Consider the following 16538-nt stretch of genomic DNA (forward strand, 5'->3'; position numbering starts at 1 on the left):
TCTCAAGCTCAGCTTATCTTATAAGAAAGCATTCATGCATTTATACTCTTTCTCAAGCTCATAGCTGCTATGACCCTTACAAAAAATAGCCAGGGTCACAAGCAGCCTACGAGATGCTAACTTAATATTACACTGGGAATTGTAAATCAGCAAGTCTTACTTCAGCAGTGGCCAATTTATTGAAGATTCCTAGAGACAAAATTTACTACCATTTGGAGGAGCATAGTTCGATGAGGGATAGTTACAATGGCTTTGTGACAGGTCATGCCTTACGAGCCTGATGAATTATTTGAGGATGCGAGCACGATGAAGGTAGAGCAGTGGATGTGGTCTATGTAAATTTTAGTAAGGCATTTGATAAGTTTTCTCATTGCAGACTCATTCAGTAAGTTAGACTTGGGATGCAGGTAAACTTAGCTGTGTGGATTCAGAATTGGCTTGCCCATAGAAAGCAGAGGGTTGTTGTAGATGGAGTACATTCTGTCTGGAGGTCGGTGACCAGTGGCGTTCCACAGGGATCTGTTCTGGGACCCCTGCTCTTTGTGATTTTTATCAGTGACTTGGATGAGGAAGTGGAAAGGTGGGTTAGTTTGCAGATGACACAAAGGTTTAAGTTGCGGATAGTGTAGAAGGTTGTTGCAGGTGGTTGACAGGGTGTAGAGCTCGGCTGAGATACGGCAGATGGAGATCAACCCAGAAAAATGTGACAAACCTTCAGTTTGAAGGTTGAATTTGAAGGCAGACTACAGGGTTAATGGTAGAACAGAGGGATCTTAGGGTTCATGTCGATAGATTTCTCAAAGATGCTGCACAATTTGGTGGATATAATAGAATATTTTAAGAGACTCTTGGATAGGTACATAGAGCTTAGCAAAATAGAGGGCTATGGGTGACCCTAGGTAATGTCTAAAGTACATGTTCGGCACAGCATTGTGGGCCGAAGGGCCTGAATTGTGCTGCAGGTTTTCTATGTTTCTACAATTTTGATGGGGTGGTTGAGAATCATATGGTATGTTGGCCTTCAGGGGTTGAGTTCAAGAGCTGTGATGTAATGTTGCAACTCTACAAAACCCTAGTTTGAGCATTGTGTTCAGTTCTGGTTGCATCATTATGGGAAGGATGTGGAAGCCTTGAAGGGGGTGCAGAGATTTACAGGATGCTGCCTGGATTAGGAAGTATGTCTTAGCAGATAGGTTGAGTGATCTAGGACTTTTCTCTTTGGAGCAAAGGAGGATCAGAGGTGTAAAAAATGATAAGAGGCATAGATCAAGTAAGTAGCCGGAGACTTTTTCCAGGGCAGAAATGGCTAATAACAAGGAGCATAATTTTAAGATAATTGAAGGTTAAAGTGTGGGCAGGATGTTAGAGGCAAGTTGTTTTTTTAAAAAGTGGCGAGTGTGTGGGGTGGTGATACAGGCAGATACGTTAGGGACAATATAAGCAAATCTTTGATGGGCACATGGATGATAGAAAAATGGAAGGCTACGCGGGAGGGAAGGATTAGATTGATCTTAGAGTAGTTTAAAAGGTTGACACATGATCATGGGCCAAAGGGCCTGTACTGTGCTGTAGTGTTCCATGTTTATTTATATTTAAATTTAAAGGACTCCGAGTGATCACATGAAAAATGTCAGAGGTAGTCATAAATTCACCTTCTCTGTAACATAGTAAAACAAAAAACTGAAGAAAAACTGAATACATAAATGGTTCAATTATTTATTTCAAACATTTATGTACAGCATTCTGTCCCTCCACACAGAAAACATTCACTTAAAAAAACCAAAATATTCAAACTATTCCTGGCGATTTGGCATGCATTAGGCTCAACAATTTGAGCATAGCAAAATTAATAAAGCAAGCATCAATTTTTTTCATCTTTTGCTACATGTTCAACATTCATTTTGTTTTACAAAATAACCATAAAAAGTGCAAATTTGTTCTTGGAAGTCATTTCCAGCTCAAATTCTCATCCATAGGATAAGACATGAGAACTGAAGTCTTTGAGATAGATAACTATTTTTTTTTACAAGTTGGTCAACTCAACAATCAATTCTGTTTCAACAACTGACAAATATATCCCATGTAACAAATGTCAGAACTGCAAGTGAACTTGGCCAAAGATCTCTTATGACTGAAGATCAACTCTTGGCAAAGTACTTTGTACAGTATAGCTTCTGATGGAATGACAGAATTAAACAGTTAATGAGAAATCCTGATAGTTTTTTCTGAAATACATCACCAGGATCTCATCTCTCCAGTTCAATGATTCTTGAATTAACATATTAAACTACAACAAACCTCCTGTAAAGGAGCGTTACAATAAAATATTGACCTACTGTTATTTTAAAAATATACTTATATGAAATTTACAAGCTTTAAACTTTGTGAAGACTGTTCCCACCTACAGATTTTTACAATTAGAAGTCAGTGAAATCTCAAGTTACTGCATCAAGTGCATTTCGTTATTGCTTAAAATAAAAAGCAATGTCTTTTGCTTCGGGGAAAAAGCCACAATTTGTTTGTCTGATTTTCTATAAATTGAAGAAGATGCAGCTATGCAACAGAAACCAAACATTGCGAGTCATGTTGCATAATTATGTGAAGCAGAGATGTATTCCAGGAGCACATAGACTATGTGGGTATATTTTGTGCATTGAAGGTCAAACGTGCATGTCCGTTCCATCCTCCGGAGCAGCTTTGTAGCACTGCCTCTGAAAGACTCCCCACCACTACTGCTCACCAACAAACCAAGAGATAATTGATGAGTGATCTCACCACCTTCCGGTTTCTCCAGTTCAATCAAACAGGGAACCAAACAGGAACAGCTGTAGGGACATTTCTAAACCTGACGATCAGATGCTGTGTGCCTGAACATTTTAATTCTTCCCAGTTTCATGTAGGCTGGGTGGCACAAATGCCAAGCCTGAAATTAGTCTGTGTCCAATCTTGATTCTACTACCTTTATTGTGAACCTGCATAAATTATTAGTTTTCAGCACTTCCATGGAATCAAATAAACTTTTGGACTGATAATTAATGATTTTAAACCAAAGTCTTCACTGAGCATTGATAAGGACTCATTATAGTGAGCAGTTAATCTGAATGGATTGCACCACCTGTAACAGGTAACCTTCCAGGAATCTGAATGTAAATAGAATGACTGTCTGAGAGAGAAAGGTTGGGGATGAGTTCCACACACCTGTCATCAAATAGACTATGCAGAAAAAGAGATTAATAAACCAGTTCTTTAAATTGGAGCAACTACCAGTGGCACAGGAAATATGAGACTAGGTAGATAAGTCAAAAATACACAAATAAATCTCTTGGTCTGGATCAGAAACTGATTTGAAAATGTATAATGATGTTGCCCTATAAATGGTGTATTCCCTTCAACCCCCAAAAAGGTTGTGGACTCCTTTAATCAGCTGACCTTGTTCCAATAGGCAACAACTTTTCAAATAAAAACAATGGACCTGACCAAATGGTTGAGCCTCATTCACCAGCAGGCATCTCTGCACAGAGAATACCACCTCTCTCAATCATTAGCTCTCTCCACCCAACTCTGCAAAACACATTGTTTAAATGACATGCCGCCTATTCCTGGCCAGCAGAAGTGCTGCCATTCATTTAAGAATGATTAAACGATGGGGACATTGGAATGCTCAAGAATTTAAGTTAGCAAGACAATGGTTGCTAGCACAAGTAAGCTGGAGATGATGGAAAGCTTGCATTATTAGCATTTGGGATCAGAGTCTCACATTCTGTAGGCCATAGTCAGGATGAGATTGAAGATAAAATATTGGTGAGTGCATGACATTAACTGTATGGGATGGCAGGTGAAGCTGGTTCAGCCATGAAGACGGCTTGTTTTCCAGCTGGTTTGCTAACTGCATAAAGCTCTGTTCAGTGAACTTGCCTGCAGGACTACTCAGATCTTGAAAAACAAGAAACTGCAGATGATGGAAATCAAATTTAACAAACAGATGCTGGTTAGACAGCTGTGGAGAGAGAAGCAGAATCATGCTTCAGATCAACGGTCATCCACCGAACCTCAACAGCTCTGCTCTTCACGTGGATACTTCTAGTACTGAGTTCTTATTATCACAAGATGGGTCTGGTGGGAAATGACAGGCAACAATCAAGTGTGGGCCTCCTCCCTCACAGTGGATTTATTTCTGACACAGGCCATACTCAGAAACTCACACACACACACGACGTTGCCCCCTCCATCACACCAACTTCCATTATTGTGCATTTCTCAACTTCAGCGGTCTCACACCAGCCTCAAAACATGGGGGGGGAGGGGGGGGTTCCTGAATAAATAAACCATTTATTATGTGCAACCAGATCAGTTATATTTTCAGTCTTGGGAGGGAGTAAGTGCGACTCCTGAGTACATGACAACGCCTACTTGGGTCACTTCCAACCAGCTAACACATCCAAGTGTGAGATAGTGAATGCAAGATCAGTACACGAAGAGGGTTCAGATATTAGCTCCATGCCAGAACCAGCCACAGACACCATCACTAATCATTCCCGTCTCCAGAGGCACTAGGTAACATCACTACCCACGATGCTCACTGCATTCCGTGCTGTAGTTGCGTCTTTTGCTCACGATTCAGCCAGTGATTCTCTATATGTACAAAAGTAAACATTTACTTGCATTGTTTTTTTTATTAAATTGTGATAAACACGCACCTTCTTCAAATCTAGATACTACTCTACACTATGACTCAGTCAGGGAGTGCAGCCAGAGATCTATCAGAGTGAGCCAACACATATCTAGTTTCCCTTTGCTCCTTCCCCTGCCCAGCGTTCCAAGTCCAGGCCAGCCTTGCCCACTATGCGAAGCTGCTGGAGCTGAGGCATTGGAACTTATCCCGCAGCGTCTGTACGATATTCTGCTGGCCAGGGGAGGGCTCCCGCCAGAGGTAGTGGCTCAGCTGGTTAGGCTCGGTCAGTGTAGACAAGGAGCCCGATGCTCTGGGGCTGCAGGAGGTACTGCTCTGGGGAGCCTGTGGCCCAGGCCCCGCCATGGCACCAGCTGGCAGAAGGGCGTCGGCGGCCAGGCTGCCTTCGTCCAGCTCCTCATAGTCCTCATCCTCAGAGCGAATCTCCACATAGTCCTCATCATCCTCGCCTGCATCATTGAAGTTAGCCAGGTAGTTTTGTGTTGCCGAGCGGGCATCCAGTGCTGGGGTCCTGCCCACCAGCACCACTTGCCGGGGATCCTGCAGCGTCAGTTTGGGCCGCTCAGCTTCCAGTACCAGCCCAGCTGAGGTGGCCCCAGCACTGCAGTCAGTGGCTGCCACCGAGGGAGAGGACAGTGACACACCCCTCGCCCCAGCCTCCCTCCGTCCCAGCGTCTGGCAGCCACGCAGCGCCGAGCAGCCAGGACCATTGGGCGGTATGACTAGGGCACTCCAGCGTTGCTCTGGGGGGTGGCCAGCAGCCATGGAGGGGGATGAGCCAGCTAACCCTCCCCTGGTCTGCAGGCATCCTCCCGCTCCCTGTGTGGAGTATTTAGTTGTCAGCTCCTGGATGTCTGGCCAGCCCACAAAGTCTGCCAGCTCTCCATTGCTGTAAGTGGAGTGGAGCAGCCAGTCTTCGACGTCCAGGCTGTGCCCACGGGAGCTGCAGGCGGACAGTAGGCCTTGGGGGGAGCCCCGTGACCACCCCTCGCTGTCCGTTGATGCCATCGAAGATCTGGGGGGAGTTTCCCGGAAAAGGAGCTGGTCGTACAGCTGGGAGTATTCGGCAATCCGAGCTCCTGAGAGAAAAGAATGGGAAAAATCATTAAACAGAAGTAAGACCCACTTTGTAAATGACACACTGAAGGTGAAATGCCACAATATGCTGCCATTGTCCCTTTGAAATTTACAATCTGCTGGCAAAACGCAATGGGCCAGGCAGCCTCTGAGAAGTAAATGCAGAAGTCCAGATGACCCAAACATCAGCCATCCATTTCCTGTGCCCGACCCTTTGAGCTCCCAGAGACATCTTGGAGGCACCAGAGGCGAGAGATACTGGAAGCTGGAGCAACAAGTAAGATGTTGGAGAAGGCGGCTGGCAGGGTCTGGGGACAGTTTTTGTTTCCAGTGAAGATCCATTTGAACCCCAGTGATCTGCTTGTTTCTCAAACTCCAGCACCTGTAGTTAACTGTCTCTGAAGTTTATCACGTCTGTTAACTTGAGAATACTTTATTTCCATTGGAAAATTTAAAGGACTATTCAAAACAATTAGCTTGACCCTTATTCCAATTCCTCAGACAGTATTTCTGCCCAAGGTGGATGTAATGCATCGCCAGAGTTAATGGATTTTCAACACAAAGCATTTTTAAGCTTTCCTAGTTCCAAAACACACTCGTACCTCCCTACACAAATTTCCATCTACCACAATCCATGAGTGGATTTGAAATATTCACCTTCCTTCTCCACATTCAAACTCTGCCCTGGACGGTCCCAAGCCCGGCTATGAAAGGGGGGGTTGAGCAAGGAAGGGGCTGCCAGCAACTCCATTCCATAAAAAGCCAGGGCTACAGTAATGCCAGTAGAAGCGCGAGACTTCATCCCTGGCAGAGGAACGGTCTTCACCTAAAAGATGTATGAAATTATCAACCTTCTATCATCCACGGCAAAAGAGAAGCCTGCCAAAAAGCACCTGGCAACGCGATCTTAAAGCTGACACCAAGAAGATGGGCTATACCTGGACGTAGCTTGAAAAACTGACCCAGGACAGGGGACTCTGACGAGCTACTGTTGGCAGCCTATGCCCAGCAGGGGTGACAGGCTTTACATCTCCACATTCAGTGTGCTAATCTGAATTTACAGAAATGATGCAGGTAGAATTATTTAGTTGTGTGTACAGTTTGGAAACTTACTTAATAGAGTAACCAACTTGTTCTTCATTTTATGACATGCTAGCTTGGTTTGTGTTCACTCACATCACTTCATGCCTCCTGAAAATAAACCGTACATCTGCACAGGGGAGTGAGAACATCAGCTCTGCCTCAATCTCAGTAAATGTGATCAAAGAAATGCCAAGAAAGAACAATTAACACCAGGAAATGTTATGAGATTAACTGCCACTGCTTGATTCAAAGGAACCTGACAACATTTATGCAGGAAAGTGGTTCCTGCAATGAAAAACATCAGCTGTGATCTTGTTGAAAATAAAAGGGGTCAAATAGCCTATTCTTGCTTCTATATATATTTTTTAAGTTTTACATTCTTAAGCTTAAAAAAATCTGTTGTAAAGATCTCACTGTTTGTGAGTTGTGGATAACAAGTTACCTGATCTGTTTCAAATGATTTGGAGAGCCAGTACTTTTCAACATTACTACAACTTTTGCTGCATACTTTTTCTCTGTTTCTCACAGAGAAATTTGTGTCATGAGAGCAATTTGGATGCAGGCAGGCCAGGGTGTACATGTGGGCTCACAACAAATCAATTTTACAACTAACGTGGCACAAAATCTGTATTTCCAAACATAAATGGACTGCTATTGATATCACTACTATAAGTAGTCACCTCAAAGTTGTAGGAGTCGAGTAGCTGGGTGACTGTCAGGAGAAATGGAAATATAGTAGGCAGTTAGAGCAGAGCACACCCATGGCCGTTCCCCTCAAAAATAAATATACCTCTTTGGATACTTTTGTGGGGGATAACCTCCCACATATGTTAACATATGAGGAATGTTTGACTGCTCTTGGACTGTACTGCTTGGAGTTTAGAAGAATGAGGGGGGACCTCATAGAAACATTTCGAATGTTGAAAGGCATGGACAGAGTGGATGTGGCAAAGTTGTTTCCCATGGTGGGGGAGTCTAGTACAAGAGGACATGACTTGAGGATTGCAGGGCGCCCATTCAGAACAGAGATGCAAAAAAGTTTTTTTTTTAGCCAGAGGGTGGTGAATCTATGGAATTTGTTGCCACGGGCTGCAGTGGAGGCCAAATCATTGGGTGTATTTAAGGCAGAGATTGATGGGTATCTGAGTAGTCAGGACATCAAAGGTTATGGTGAGAAGGCGGGGGAGTGGGACGAAAGGGGAGATTGGATCAGCTCATGATGAAATGGCGGAGCAAACTCGATGGGCCGAATGGCTGGCTTCTGCTCCTTTGTCTTATGGTCTCCCAGGAGAATGCTACGGCAACCAGGTTACAGGCACTGACCATGGGTCTGTGGTGCAGAAGGGAACGAGAGAAAAGAAGGGAGCGGTAGTGATAGTGGACTCAATAATGAGGGGAACAGACAGGAGATTCTGTGGACGTGAATGGGACACCCAGATGGTATGTTGCCTCCCAGGTGCCAGGGTCAGGGACATCTCGGATTGCGTCCGCAACATTTTGGAGAGGGAGGGAGAACAGCCACATGTCTTGATAAATATTGGTACCAATGACATAGCAACTACATCTGTGTGAAGTGCATCCTGCTGCAGCTCCTTGAAGACCGTGTTAGGGATCTGGAGCAGCAGCTGGATGACCTTCAGCTTGTACAGGAGAGTGAGGAGATAAATCAATCAGAGTCTTCCTGAAGTTACAGGAGACGAGTAGCTGGATGTCCATCAGGTGAAATGATAATGTGAAAAGGCAGTTCGTGCTGAGCACCCCATGGCCATTCCCTTCGATAATAAGTATACCACTCTGGATACTGTTGTGGGGGATGACCTCGCAGAGGAATGCCACGGAGACCGGGTTAGTAGCATTCAGCATGGGTCTGTGGTGCAGAAGGAAAAGAGGGAGAAGAGAGGAATGGAAGTAATTGGGGGATTCAATAGTCAGGGGAGCAGACAGGAGATTCTGTGGACGTGAACGGGACATTCGGATGGGGTGTTGTCTCCCAGGTGTCAGGGTCAGGGACGACTTGGATCGCATCCACAGCATTTTATGGTATCGATGACATAGGAAGGAAAAGCAAAGAGGTTCTGAAAAGAGAATTTAGAGAGCTAGGTAGAAAACTGAGAAGTAGGACCTCCAGGGCAGTAATTTCTGGACTGCTGCCTGTGCCACGTGCCAGTGAGGGTAGAAACAGGATGATTTGGCTGAGAAGCTGGTGCAGGCGGCAGGGCTTCAGGTTCTTGGATCATTGGGATCTCTTCTGGGGGAGGTATGACCCGTTCAAAACGGACGGGTTACACCTGAACCCGAGGGGAACCAATATTCTTGCGGGCAGGTTTGATAGAGCTGTTAGGGATGGTTTAAACTAATTTGGCAGGGGGGTGGGAACTGGAGTGAAAGGACCCAGAATAGGACAGATGGTACAAAAGTAAAGATAACATGCAGCCAGATTGTCAGGAAGGGCAGGCAGGTGATGGGGCTTAGTTGCAGCCAACAGGCTGAGTATCAAATCATCAGGGATGCAAAAACAGAAAGGATAGCAAATACTGTACTCAAGGTGTTGTATCTAAATGAGCATAGTATAATAAATCAGGTGGATAATCCTGTTGCAATATTACAGATTGCCAGGTGTGATGTTGTTTCCATCACTGAATGGTGGCTGAAGGATGGTTGTAGTTGGGAGCTGAATGTTCAAGGTTACAGGTTATATCGGAGAGATAGGAAGGTAGGCAGAGGGGGTGGTGTGGCTCTACTGGTAAAGAATGGCATCAAATCAGTAGAAAGATGTGACATAGGATTGGAAGATGTTGAATCTCTGTGGGTTGAGTTAAGAAACTGCAAAGGTAAAAGGACATTGATGGGAGTTATGTACAGGCCTTCCAACAGCGGCTGGGTGGTGGACCACAGATTACAACAGGAAATAGAAAAGGCATGATAAAAGAGCGATGTTATGGTAGTCATGGGAGATTTTAATATGCAGGTCGATTGGAAAAATTAGGTTGGTAATGGATCTCAACAGGGTGAGTTTGTTGAATGCCTAAGAGATGATTTTTTAGAGCAATTGTTGTTGAGCCTACTAGGGGATCAGCTATACTGGATTGGGTGTTACGTAATGAACCAGAGACGATTAGGGAGCTTAAGGTATAAGAACCCTTAGGAGTCAGTGATCACAATATGATTGAGTTCAACTTGAAACTTGATAGGGAGAAAGTAAAGTCTGATGTAGCAGTATTTCAGTGGAGTAAGGGAAATTACAGAGGTATGAGAGAGGAGTTGGCCAAAGTAAATTGGAAGGAGCTGTTGGCAGGGATGTCAGCAGAGCAGCAATGGCGTTTGTTTCTGGGGAAAATGAGGAAGGTACAGGATAGATGAATTCCAAAAACAAAGAAATATTCAAATAGCAAAATAGTACAACTGTGGCTGACAATGAAAGTCAAAGCTATTGTAAAAGCAAAAGAAAGGGCATACAATAAGGCAAAAATTAGTGGGAAGATAGAGGATTGTGAAGTTTTTAAAAACCTACAAAGAGCAACTTAAAAAAAAAATCACTAGAAGGGAAAAGATAAAATATGAAAGCAAGCTAGCAAATAATATCAAAGTGGATAGTAAAAGTTTTTTCAAGTATATTAAAAATAAAAGAGAAATTAGAATGGATATAGGACCGCTAGAAAATGAGGCAGGATAAATAATAATGGGGACAAGGAGATGGCTGATGAACTAATTGAGTATTTAGCATCAGTCTTCACTGTGGAAGACACTAGGAGTATGCCTGATATTGTAGTGTGTGAAGGAAGTGGGTGCAGTTACTATTACAAGAGAGAAGGTGCTAAAAAAGCTGAAAGACCTAAAAGGTACATAAGTCGCCCAGACCAGATGAACTGCACCTTAGAGTTCTGTAAGAGGTAGCATTAGAGATTGTGGTGGCATTAGAAATGATCTTTCAAAAATCATTGGACTCTGGTATGGTGCCAGAGGACTGGAAAATTGCAAATGTCACTCCACTCTTTAAGAAAGGAGGAAGGCAGTAGAGAGGAAATTATAGACTATTTAGCCTGACCTCAGTGGTTGGGAAGATGTTGGAGTCAGTTGTTAAGGATGAGTTGATGGAGTACTTGGTGACACAAGACAAGAAAGTCAGCATGGTTTCCTTCTGGGAAAATCCTGCCTGACAAAACTGTTGGAATTCTCTGAGGAGATAGGATAGATAAAGGGGATGCAGTGGATGTTGTATATTTGGATTTTCAAAAGGCCTTTGACAAGGTGCCACACATGAGGCTGCTTACCAAGTTAAGAGCCCATGGTATTACAGGAAAGTTACTGACACAGTTAGAGCATTGGCTGATTGGTAGGAGGCAACATGTGGGATTAAAAGGATCCCTTTCTGGTTGGCTGCCAGTGACTAGTGGTGTTCCACAGGGGTCAGTGTTGGACCACTTCTTTTTATGCTGTATATAAATGATTTAGATGATGAGATAGATGGTTTTGTTGCCAAGTTTGCAGATGATACGAAGATTGGTGGAGGGGCAGGTAGTGTTGAGGAAACAGGTAGGGTGCAGAAGGACTTAAGACAGATTAGGAGAATGGACAAGAAAGTGGCAAATGAAATACAATATTGGACAATGCATGGTCATGCACTTTGGTAGTAGAAATAAAAGTGCAAACTATTTTCCAGCATCTGCAGGTTTCCTCGTGTTTGCGTTTTTAAATTAGACTATTTTCCAAATGGGGAGAAAATTCAAAAATGCCAACACAGATGCCTTGTGCAGGAAGGCACAGAGTCGACTGTACTTCCTTAAAAGGTTGGCGTCATTCAATGTCTGTAGTGAGATGCTGAAGATGTTCTATAGGTCAGTTGTGGAGAGCGCCCTCTTCTTTGTGGTGGCGTGTTGGGGAGGAAGCATTAAGAAGAGGGATGCCTCACGTCTTAATAAGCTGGTAAGGAAGGCGGGCTCTGTCGTGGGCGAAGTACTGGAGAGTTTAACATCGGTAGCTGAGCGAAGGGCGCTGAGTAGGTTACGGTCAATTATGGAAAACTCTGAACATCCTCTACATAGCACCATCCAGAGACAGAGAAGCAGTTTCAGCGACAGGTGAAATGCTCCTCAGACAGGATGAAGAGGTCAATACTCCCCAATGCCATTAGGCTTTACAATTCAACCGCCAGGACTTAAGAACTTTTTAAAAGCTATTATAAATGCTTTTTGAGATATTGATTTAGATGCATATCATATTGTATGTAATTAGTTTTGCTACAACAAGTGTATGGGACATTGGAAAAAAAGTTGAATTTCCCCATGGGGATGAATAAAGTATCTATCTATCTAAAATCTGGAATGCGAAGGGACTTGGAAGTCCTTGTGCAGAACACCCTAAAGGTTAACTTGCAGGTTGAGTTGGTGGTGAGGAAGGCAAATGCCATGTTAGCATTCATTTCAAGAGGTCAAGAATACATGAGCAAAGATGTGATGCTGAGGCTTTATAAGGCACTGGGGAGGACTCACCTTGAGTATTGTGAACAGTTTTGGGCCCCTCATCTTAGAAAAGATGTGCTGGCTTTGGAGAGGGTCCAGAGGAGGTTCACAAAGATAATTCCAGGAATGAAAGGGTTATCATACGAGGAACATTTGATGGCTCTGGGTGTATACCCACTGGAATTCAGCGGGATTGGGGGGGGGGGGGGGGAGAATCTCAATAGACAATAGACAATAGGTGCAGAAGTAGACCATTCTAGCCTGCACCACCATTTTGAGATCATGGCTGATCATCTACTATCAATACCCGGTTCCTGCCTTGTCTCCATATCCTTTGATTCCCCTATCCATAAGATACCTATCTAGCTCCTTCTTGAAAGCATCCAGAGAATTGGCCTCCACTGCCTTCCGAGGCAGTGCATTCCACACCCCCACAACTCTCTGGGAGAAGAAGTTTTTCCTTAGCTCTGTCCTAAATAACCTACCCCTTATTCTCAAACCATGCCCTCTGGTACTGGACTCTCCCAGCATCTGGAACATACTTCCTGCCTCTATCTTGTCCAATCCCTTAATAATCTTATATGTTTCAATCAGATCCCCTCTCAATCTCCTTAATACCAGCGTGTACAAGCCCAGTCTCTCTAACCTCTCTGCATAAGACAGTCCAGACATCCCAGGAATTAACCTCGTGAATCTACGCTGCACTTCCTCTACAGCCAAGATGTCCTTCCTTAACCCTGGAGACCAAAACTGTACACAATACTCCAGGTGTGGTCTCATCAGGGCTCTGTACAAATGCAAGAGGATTTCCTTGCTCTTGTACTCAATTCCCTTTGTAATAAAGGCCAACATTCCATTAGCCTTCTTCACTGCCTGCTGCACTTGCTCATTCACCTTCAGTGACTGATGAACAAGGACTCCTAGATCTCTTTGTATTTCTCCCTTACCTAACTCTACACCGTTCAGATAATAATCTGCCTTCCTGTTCTTACTCACAAAGTGAATAACCTCACACTTATTCACATTAAACGTCATCTGCCAAGTATCTGCCCACTCACCCAGCCTATCCAAGTCACCCTGAATTCTCCTAACATCCTCATCACATGTCACACTGCCACCCAGCTTAGTATCATCAGCAAATTTGCTGATGTTATTCTCAATGCCTTCATCTAAATCGTTGACGTAAATTGTAAACAGCTGTGGTCCCAATACCCAGCCCTGTGGCACCCCATTAGTCACCACCTGCCATTCTGAGAAACACCCATTCACCGCTACCCTTTGCTTTCTATCTGCCAACCAGTTTTCTATCCATGTCAATGTCTTCCCCCGATGCCCTGAGCTTTGATTTTACCCACCAATCTCCTATGTGGGACCTTATCAAATGCCTTCTGAAAATCGAGGTACACTACATCCACTGGATCTCCCCCATCTAACTTCCTGGTTACATCCTCGAAAAACTCCAACAGATTAGTCAAGCATGATTTACCCTTGGTAAATCCATGCTGGCTCGGCCCAATCCTATCACTGCTATCTAGATATGCCACTATTTTATCCTTAATAATGGACTCTAGCATCTTCCCCACCACCGATGTCAGGCTGACAGGTCGATAGTTCTCTGTTTTCTCCCTCCCTCCTTTCTTAAAAAGTGGGATAACATTAGCCGTTCTCCAATCCTCAGGAACTGATCCTGAATCTAAGGAACATTGGAAAATGATTACCAATGCATCCGCAATTTCCAGGGCCACCTCCTTTAGTACCCTAGGATGCAGACCATCTGGACCTGGGGATTTGTCAGCCTTCAGTCCCATCAGTCTTTTCATCACCGTTTCCTTCCTAATGTCAATCTGTTTCATTTCCTCTGTTACCCTATGTCCTTGGCCCATCCATACATCTGGGAGATTGCTTGTGTCTTCCTTAGTGAAAACAGATCTAAAGTACTCATTAAATTCTTCTGCCATTTCTCTGTTTCCCATAACAATTTCACCCAATTCATTCTTCAAGGGCCCAACATTGTTCTTAACTATCTTCTTTTTCTTCACATACCTAAAAAAGCTTTTGCTATCTTCCTTTATATTGTTGAAAGGCCTAGACAGAGTAGATGTGGAAAGGATGTTTCCCATGGTGGGAGAGTCTAGGACAAGAAGGTACAGCCTCAGGATAGAGGGGCACCCTTTCAAAACAGACATGTGGAGAAATTTCTTTAACCAAAGAGTGGTGAATTTGTGGAATTTGCTGCCATTGCAGCTGTGATGGCCAGGTCATTGGGTGTATTTAAGGCAAATTCTTGATTGGACATGGCACCAAAGGTTATGGGGAGAAGGCCGGGAACTGGGGTTGAGGAGGAGAGAAAAAGAAAGGATTAGCAATGAAAGAATGGCAGAGCAGACTCGATGGGCCAGAAGGCCTAATCCTGCTCCTATCTCTTATGGTCTATCACACACAAAATGCTGGAAGAGCTCAGCAGATCAAGCACATCCATGGAAAGGAATAAAAAGTCAGCATTTCAGGTCGAGGCTCTTCATCAGGACTCAGCCCGACAAATCAACTCTTTATTCATTTCCATAGAGGCTGCCTGAGCTTCTAAGTTCCTTCAGCATTTTGTGCACATTACATTAAATTTCCAGCATCTGCAGAATCTCATCCATTTATGATTCACTGCAGATAAAGTCGTTTTGCACTACAATGGACTTGGGTTTTACTGTTTTATATGTAACTTTTTTCCGTTGTGAATGCTGCTTATCTGATGCGATGTGCTTATGGTGCTGCTCCAGGTAAGCTGCTTGCTGAACCTGTGCATACGTGTACTCGTGCATATGACAATAAGCTCAACTTTGACATAAGGAGCTTTGGAAGAAATCACACTCTCCCAACTTAAAGCAGGATATATTCAATCGAAATACTAGTGGAAAATAGTTGCATCGAATCTGTGAGGCTTTCTTTAATCTGAGTCACTGACAGCCACAGTCAACAGGCTTTACTGACCGCTGAATGACTCAATTTTGTCCCATTGGTCTTGGAAACAGCGTTGTCCCCACATGTTCCTTTATGACATCCTCTCTGGAGATTGTGAGTAGATGTCGATTGGTGCCCCAGACCACAATTGGGATGTGTTAGATCTGATAGTATATTCACTCGCACCCTCCTTTTCCTACCTTTCCACTGCACAGAGTTTAGAAATACTGTACAATACACCACAAAACCCCCGAGAATGGTAAAAGGAAACAGGGTGGGTTTAACAGCCAGTGAGGTGCCAAACACAGCTCAGTTGACTGCACTCACACGCAAGCTCCACCCCAGAGACCTGAGCACCAATTCCAGAACAGACGTTATAGTGAAGGCATGGGCAGCAGGAGTTTGCTTGGAAGTAATGAAGGCAAAGACAGGTTTAGAGAGCATCTTGGTAGCACATTAGCTGAGAAAATATAGAAACATACAAGACTCCTGCAATTTTCTGTCTCCTGGACAGAATAACCAGCATTTTGTCTTTCCATTTGGGATTGGGTTGGGGGAAGGTAGAGGGAGGAGAAAAGGATTCTGGTCAGAGGAAATTTAGGAGATTGTCAGTTGTCAAGACAAAACAGATAAATGATAACCCAGTGTTTAAAAAAGTGATTGTCAGGAAGAGGTCATTTATACAAGAGTATATACAACAGCATGGCGACCATGATCACCCTCTCATACGGCACGGCACATAATGATGATGAATGAGGCAGGCAAGGAAATGAAGGGCAAAACTGAAGATTACATCTGGAAATACACAGCCTCTGTAATGAGAAATGAATTAATGGTACAAGTATTAATGTGAATGACAATTGCCATGGTGGATTCATGCTTACAAAGTTATTTATGTTGAAATTTATTTATAGTTACTTTTAGTTAAAAGTAACAAAATGGAAAAGTGGGGTAGTCCTGATGAAGGGAGTGGACGGGGCAAGGAGTTAAGAAGATGCTCAACACTGAAAATTGCAGATACGTTAAACAGTGGGTGGGCAGACTGTATGCTGGCCTCCTCTGCAAGCAGATTCAAGTACAAGAGAAAAGTTTTCCTACTGCAATGGTATACATGTCTTAGTAACAATGTAGTCTGTCCTTGTTCTCTGTCCACAGAACAAAACACTTGTTAAAGAGGGGGTTGACTGGGAGATCACCGGATTGTTTCTAAGGGAAAAGGGCAGGATTTGTTTTAGATGAAGATGGAAGCAACTAGACCCATGTCCTATAGCCTTTCT

The 16538-nt window shown here is 43.7% G+C and overlaps 1 protein-coding gene across 9 annotated transcripts in view; it reads right to left on the bottom strand.

Annotated features, from left to right (window-relative positions):
• Positions 1–1702: 1702 nt before the first annotated feature.
• LOC140730680 (pleckstrin homology domain-containing family G member 1) overlaps positions 1703–16538 on the bottom strand; it is a 218340-nt gene continuing 203504 nt past the window's right edge. For all 9 annotated transcript variants that reach the window (XM_073051450.1, XM_073051444.1, XM_073051445.1 and 6 more), the window contains one exon: positions 1703–5769. In XM_073051450.1, coding sequence (XP_072907551.1) covers positions 4841–5769 — 929 coding nt within the window. In that variant the 3' untranslated portion in view covers positions 1703–4840. The remainder of the gene's footprint in view (positions 5770–16538) is intronic.

The sequence above is a fragment of the Hemitrygon akajei genome, chromosome 7, assembly GCF_048418815.1.
Source record: "Hemitrygon akajei chromosome 7, sHemAka1.3, whole genome shotgun sequence".
NCBI classification, from domain to species: domain Eukaryota; kingdom Metazoa; phylum Chordata; class Chondrichthyes; order Myliobatiformes; family Dasyatidae; genus Hemitrygon; species Hemitrygon akajei.